Consider the following 7,200-nt stretch of genomic DNA (forward strand, 5'->3'; position numbering starts at 1 on the left):
GATGCCATCCGGCATTGAAAGCTTTCTGCTGCTGACAAGGGGTAAATCAGACACAAGCCTCACGGCAACTTCCGTGGGTAGGAGGTCATATGGATGAGACAGCAGATAAGTTTGTTTCACAGCAGTGGACAACAACAGGGCGCTCAGCAGAGCTGGGCTTGGCTTTGTCAAATTAGGCACTCCTTTTTTTTCCTTCAGTTTTTATTAACGGCTTTGGTGTTGTCCTGAACATTTTCACTGTTTTGAGAGTGAAAAAGAGAACAGAATGGAGATGGGGGAAGAACAAAAAAAGATGAAAATATACTCTATTGGGAAGTGTTCCCTTTCAAGCTGCTGATGGAGCTTTTGTCCCTTCAGGTCACTGCCTTACCTTATGTGCTGTGGGTGGGTTTGAGGTGGTGCTGGGAGCCGAACTTTTGTTTCATGTCGTTGTGTTCTCAGGGTGTTTGTGCATGATGGAAGCTCTGTCTGTTGAAAATGCGTATGCTGTGTGCTGAGTCAGAGCCATACAATGTAGAGTATTTTATCAATGGCCTATTAGAAAACAAAGAGCCAATAAAAATATAACATCTTTTATCCTCCCTTTCAACAAAAGAGGCCAGCCGGCCATGGAGATGCGGTATTATTGTTTTCAGTGGAGTGACATAATACTAAATTAGGGGTCATCTGTCTCCTGACAGCACTTCAGCAGCCCCAGCCCTCACTTTAAACCTGCATATTTTGGAGCTGGTTGTGCATTTCATCCCTCAGCTCTGTGTGAATTGCAGAAAATTTTCTATAAGCAGGCCTTGAAAAGCTGCATAGGGATTGGAATCGGAGGAATAGCTTTCTCCTGCTAATTCTGCCTGCTCTGACCATGGAACGGTGGTAAACATCTCCCTAATTAAATGCCAACCAGGAACAGTTCCACTGTTGCTGGTTCAAACTACTTCATGTGCTTTGAAAACCTGAAAGCTTTGACAGGGTGCTTACTATGAACTGATGCCAAGCTGTGACTAAACAATCTCATTAAAAATGCAAGGTAACTGAAGCAAATATTTCCTTTGAAGAAGCACTATCAGTTAAGTACTCATTTCCTCTTTTAAGTCTTAGATTAAAGGAGCAGAGACAGGTGGGCTGATAAGAGCAAGATAAGGCTTGTTGAGTTAGTTTACCAGCTAATTTGGCAAAAAAAGCAGTCTTGTTTCATGCAGTTTTAAGAGCTTGTGTTTGTTATATGAGGCATCAACTGTCTAAATATCTAGTGTAATTGTGAAATGTTTTTGTATGCACAGGTAACCTGATATATTTACATATTTTCCACAAGATGTAATACTGCTGAGATAAGATCTCACCTACATAGTACCCATAACCTCTGGTGCTAATTCCAAGCTCCTAGCTAGACTTCCCTCTAACAACAGCGAACCCAGGCCAGCTGCAGTAATGATGTTTGTCTCTGTACTCCTAGAACTGCTCTTGAACCTGGACATATTTGGTGATACCCAGTATTCGGCTCTTCTGTAGGCTCTACCAACAGAGATAAAAAGAAAAATAAACAACCTCACCTTACATGGGTCTGCTGTGCGTTTCCAAAGCAATTCAAACATGCATTTTCTGAACATCAGTGGACAGGATGGAGTTATTTCTTGTAGTGTGACAGTCAAGCTTGTACCTGGGTCAATGACTTGATCCAAGAGGAGGAGGTCTTTGGGCAAGAGCAGTACAAGAGCCTTTGTTCTTGTGTGTCTTTGTCTGCTCCCTGGAAGGACTTGGTTCATGAAGTGGCTTGTAGCACCTTCTGCTGTAGGGTACCTGTGCAGCTGATGGGATTCGTGAACAGCTTTATGGTAAGGTGAACAAACCGTTTGGCACTGCAGTACAGAATATGCTTGATGTGATCAAATTTAGTAATTAACTGTAATTTTATCAGTCTGTGTGTGTGTGTGTGTGTGATTTCTCTCTCAAGTTGTTTTAAAATACAGAAAACAGAAATCTTTCATAGCTTTCCCAACCAGAGCATTGGATGCTGTGTAGAAGTCAGGAGAAAACTTGGAAGTTTCCTGGCAAAACTCTTGTGGGTCTATTTTACACATCAGACCCTCTCACAAATAGTTTGCTCACAGATAGTTTGCTCACAAATGTTAGAAGAAGTAATGAAGTTAATGATAAAACTGTATACGGTGTGTAAAGACTGGGCCTGGAAGGATGCCCGATGGTTTTAATGGCTTTTGGATAAGACCCTAAGAAAATACAGAAGACACTTTACAGAACAGACAGAAATCATGCTTTATTTTTTTTTTTTTTTTTTTGCCAGGCTGCTAGCCTTCAAACTTCTCCCTTTGCACTTTTCCATCCCCTAAAATTGTGGAGGTATTTTGATTCCAAAACACAAAGGTGCTGTGATGATCAGCCTCCCAGACAACCAAGATTTTGAGAGGGGGCAGCTCTGATGCAAAGAAGTTGTGTCACTGAACAAAGCACATGAGCATCCCATTACTGCTCTAAGAAGTTTATCAGTTGAACATATTGATTTCTTATTTCTCTTGGGGGCCCCCCAGCACCCCGTTGTGAGTCATAACATTAAAGTCTGGAAGGAAAGAACATCCTCAGAACAGTCTTTTACCTCCTATTTTAGCGGTTTCCTAAGCTTTTCTCTGGGTCAAGATGCATTCAACTTTAGAAGATGGGAACATGTGGGATTAGAAGATATCCGTGACTTTTTCCATGAGAAAATAATAATAAACTTTCAGTAATTTAAGGATAAGTTCAAGCTTTCCTCTGGAGACTCGTACATGTATTTGCAGATGAGATAGTTCTGATGTTTGCTAAGAAAAAAAAAAATAATCTCACAACAGGAAAGAATTTGTTTGGAGGAATCTCTCCTCCGCTGCTGAGGCTTTTAACCATTGTCTGCACTGAGAAGCTTTGTGCAGGGCTCCCAGCCTCGCACACACCAGATGTCAGCAGGAGTTGGCAGTGAGCAGAGCACGGGGTGCGCGCGGCTCCTGGTGCCATTTGGAGGGCTGTGACTGTTTGCACAGTGGGCTGTGAGAGCCGCTTTCTGTCCACGTTGCCATCTGATCACCAGTAAGATTAGGATTCTTTCTAAAGCAGTGGTGGGGGAACACCAGGGCTAAGAGGCCAGCCTGCAGGTCTCACAGCTCTGATCACAGGGGTTGCGATGCCTCCCAGGATGAGAGGGGGAGCCCAGGGTCGGGCTGGGGCTGCTCATGGCTTGGGGGCAGGAGATGGACAGCTGTGGCCCTGACAGGGTTAAAAAAAACAATGGAGTGCTGCAGGTGAATCATAATTACAATTGCAGTTCCTCTGCTGCCTGCAGTCCTGTGTGGGTGACCACGGTGTCAGGGACCAGGTGAGCATCCCTGGCAAGAGAAAACCCTGCAGCTGCTGTGCAGCGCTCATTGCGTGCTGCCCTGCAGCGCTGCCACGTAACTTTGTCTGTTAAAGATGTAACTTGTCCCTCTGGCATGCCCTTCACACTACACACATTGTTTTACTCCGTTTCCTTTCACTGTGCTTTCCCTCCTACCTTTTGTATTACAGCCTGAGGTGCAAAATGATCCTTCGCTCTTTTCTTTGTAGCTTCATGTGAGAGAGTTGTTTAGATGATCATTGAGGTGATGAATTTATCCTTCCAGCAGGATTTTTTTTAAACACTCCAGGGTTGCTCAGAGCAACAGAGGTGGCGAAGCTTGTGTGCAGGCTGAGAAAGCAGCTCTGCATCTGGTTGTGATTTGGGCCTGGAGGTTGGGTCAGCTGTGCAACCCAGAAGGAGATAGCTTGGAGCCGAGAGAGAGAAGCCTTCCCATTTGTGCCAAAGGTGCTCTCTGCAGGATAGCTCCATTCTGTCCTTGGTGGACTGGCAAGGCAGTGTGTAGGGCCCCCACATTGTGTTCCCCTCCACTCTTTTCTTTTCCCCATCCCTTTCTTGATGTTCTTTGTGTGCATAAGTGGCCCTTTAATGGAACTGTTTTTTCCTGTATCTCATCACGAGAGCTGCACATTTATCCTTGTGTTTGGAAAGGTTTCTAAATATTCACATAAGCTTCAGCATAATTTATTTTCTTCTGTAGCTTAATAAAATCTTGGATTTCATTCCGACTAGCTTTCTTCAGGGATTTACAGAAGGCGGTGGGGCTGGAACACAGGATTGAGCTCAGAGACAGAGGAAAACAAGGAGCTGTATGAATACCTAGCATTTGCTTGGCATGCAATGATGCAGCTCCAGTGCCACTTTAAAAAAAAAAAAAAAAAAAAAAAAAACTCGTAAATTATTAATACTTTAGGAGGAAATGAATATAGTAGTGGTTCTGCAGTGTCTGGGTTGCTCTGAAATGTCGGGTATTTATGCAGGCTTCAACCACAGCACGTTGAGCTGAAGGTGTTCTTGCTCCTGCTGCATTACTGGGGCCCTTCTCTCTGGCAAGGCTGACCAGCACCACCCGTTTCTTTCAGGCATTTGCCATGCAGGTAATGTCAGCGTACCTCCCAGATACTTTAGGCAAACATTCTTCTTTCCCAGGTTATGGAGGAAGTTGCCCGATAGCGGTGCGTTCATGTGGAAAGCGAAGGAAGAGAGAAATGTTTAGGCCGTTTAGTTTTGACTGAGGTGAGACCCATGGTGATGTTCTTTCCTGTGGAGGAATTTCCGTGGCCGAGGTTAGCACCAGCAAACCTCTGTCTGGAACTCGGCAGCGTGCTGACATGCTTGTTGGCAGTTCCCTTCTGCTGCTGGAATGTAACTGCTGTGGGAGATTGGTGCTGCAGGAGAAAAAAAATGGTAGGCAGCTGTTCTTCCTTGCCAAGGAGGGGTATGTATCTCATGGAGCAGGATCTCTTATCTGGGGCAGACCTACACAGGATGAATGTTTGCTTCTGCTGCGGGCTGGATGTAGCTCAGCACACCGGGGTGTGCGATGCAGGTGTAAGAATTGCTTCTAAGTTACTGTCACGTTAGCATATTTTGGCTACCAGATATCCCAGCAGAAGAGCTTTAAACTAGCTTAATTTTCAGTGTTTAACAAGAATAAGAGAGGTCTAAAAATATTTTACGAACACATCTTTCCATGTCAGCAATCCCATGGAATTCAGTGCAGTGGGAGGAGGATGGCAGTGCTGATGTCACACCACCAATGTGTTCATTTTCTTCTCTCTTCTTTTTTCTTTCTGGAAAGTGTGATGGTCGTGTCTTTGCTGCAGCTTCTGTAATTCTTCAGAAGGTTAATTTGCAGAGTGAGGCAGGAAGAATTTGGTGCCTTGGTGGTTCTACCCAGAGGGAACGATGATGAAATGAAAATTGTCAAAAATTTAAATTCCTTAATATTCCTGAAGAATCAGATGTGTTTTCTGCCCAATTAGAGTGCATCAGAAAGTGAAATAAAAAGAGGGATCTTATTTGACCATTCTAATTTTTGAAGACTTCATGAAAATGATTTACTATGACTGAAGCTATTCCAGTACTCTACTGCGAGGTGTCTCGAGGTATTGCAGTACAGTTTGACACTGGAAGCTGTGTCACTAAATCTGATCTTCTGCTGCATGCCATCTAAACTACAGTAAGAGGTTAACTTCTATGGATTGTTTCCTACATCACATAAATTCATATCTTCCTGTGCAGGTTGCGTGAACACAGTGGGAGGACTTTGAAATACATCCCCTTCCTTTGTGTTACTGGAGGCCTGCCACTGTATCAGTCAGCTCTTAGATGTATTTTAGGTACTTGGGACAAATGTATTTAATTTGAAAAGTTCTTTATGTACCTCAAAGATGATCTAGAACAAGTTTACTTATATGTATAAAATATGAGTCACTTTTTTAGTAAGTAGAAGTAATAACGTGCTTCTTAAAATGGAGATGTGGCTGAATTCCTCTTAAAGCAAACAGTGTGAGACAACACAGATACAGTAAAAACATTGGCTCGGTTAATGGTGCTTTGCATTTTAAAACAGTTTTTACTGAGTAATTTACTATAAACATGGCAAACGGGATGTATTCACTTTAAAGGCCTTTCTATTGTGTTTATCAAATAACTGTTATAGTATTTACAATGCTGTATCGAGTTGGAAAAACTCTGAAGCTGTTTTGTGTATTTTCTCTCAAGGTTAAAGCTTTGAATCATGGGATAATGTGTGATATCTCTAGGGCTTCTTGAAACAGTTCAAGAACACGCACAAAGCACTGTGGTTTGTGCTATATTTGCACAGAATTTAACATCATGTTCCTTTGGCTGAAGAGCAAAGATGCAGATATCAAGGAAAATATCCTTTGCATTAGCACCGCAGCACACACTGCCACAACAGCAGTCCCTGCTGTAGCTGTGGTGCAAGGCGCAGAGGTTACTCACCAGCTGCTGGTCCTGCGGGCAGCTGGAAGCCCTCACAGAAATGCAAAGCTTACATTGGCAGCGAAATGCCTTCAGTTCTTGGACCTTGTGATTAGCTGAAGGAAATCATTGCAGCTCTTGTGTCCCCTAATACTTTCCTTCGCTTACGCTTGCATTAGTGTTTGCTGTCAGGATTAATGCAGGTATCGCTTTCTTGCTCACTGCTCCCTGAGTTATTGTGTCAGAGTGGTTTCTGTATGTACAGATACACCAGTTCTGGAGCTCTCGGGTATTCCTGTATCCAAATACCTCACAGCCTCTAATGTATTTCTTGTCAGCGCCACCCACAGAGCTGCTGCTCTGGCACATGGGGGTAAACAGCTTGGCCGGGTCACACACGCTGTGGTAGACCAAGAACTTGAACCATGGCTCCCTCTGTTCCCTGACTGCTCTTTGTCTTAGGTTTGAAACTCACTTTTTGTACAAACCAAAAGTGCTTTGCTCCGTGCTCATTTAGCTGCTGGGGCTGTGTGTGCTCTGTGTAAGGGGGGGTATTTAAGGGGTATCTAAGTACATGTGGAGTCTGTTCCCAAGGGCCTGTGGGCCTGTCTGTGCAGCAGGGCACGGAGCGGGGCCCAGCACTGAGCCCTCCATCCCTGGCCGTGCTCGGGGACTTCCATGTGTTGTGAGGGTTGTGATGTTAGAGGGTGCTCTGCATTGGAGAGGGCGTGCGTTTCAGTGCAGTGTGCCAGATTTTACCTATATTTCGCCGTCATTCTGAAGTTTGTCAAGAAGCCAGTGCTGGCATTGTGCTGAGTGACCAATGGAAGGGTGGAGGAGCTGCTTTGATCTCTCCAGCCTCAACATGCAGCATTTGG

The 7,200-nt window shown here is 44.2% G+C and overlaps 1 protein-coding gene across 10 annotated transcripts in view; it reads left to right on the plus strand.

Annotated features, from left to right (window-relative positions):
- PDE8A (phosphodiesterase 8A) overlaps window positions 1–7,200 on the plus strand; it is a 141,503-nt gene that overhangs the window by 57,297 nt on the left and 77,006 nt on the right. The window contains exon 1 of one of the 10 annotated variants that reach the window (XM_046899150.1): window positions 274–1,831. The exons of 8 other annotated variants lie outside the window; for them this stretch is intronic. Coding sequence is in view for 1 of the 2 variants with exons in the window: in XM_046899149.1 (XP_046755105.1) it covers window positions 1,803–1,826 (24 nt within the window). In the remaining variant the exon portion in view is untranslated. Of the gene's footprint in view, window positions 1–273; window positions 1,832–7,200 lie in introns of those variants that run through there. One more of the 10 variants, XM_046899149.1, reaches the window with a different exon arrangement.

The sequence above is a fragment of the Gallus gallus genome, chromosome 10 (assembly GCF_016699485.2).
Source record: "Gallus gallus isolate bGalGal1 chromosome 10, bGalGal1.mat.broiler.GRCg7b, whole genome shotgun sequence".
In the NCBI taxonomy this organism is placed as follows: Eukaryota; Metazoa; Chordata; class Aves; order Galliformes; family Phasianidae; genus Gallus; species Gallus gallus.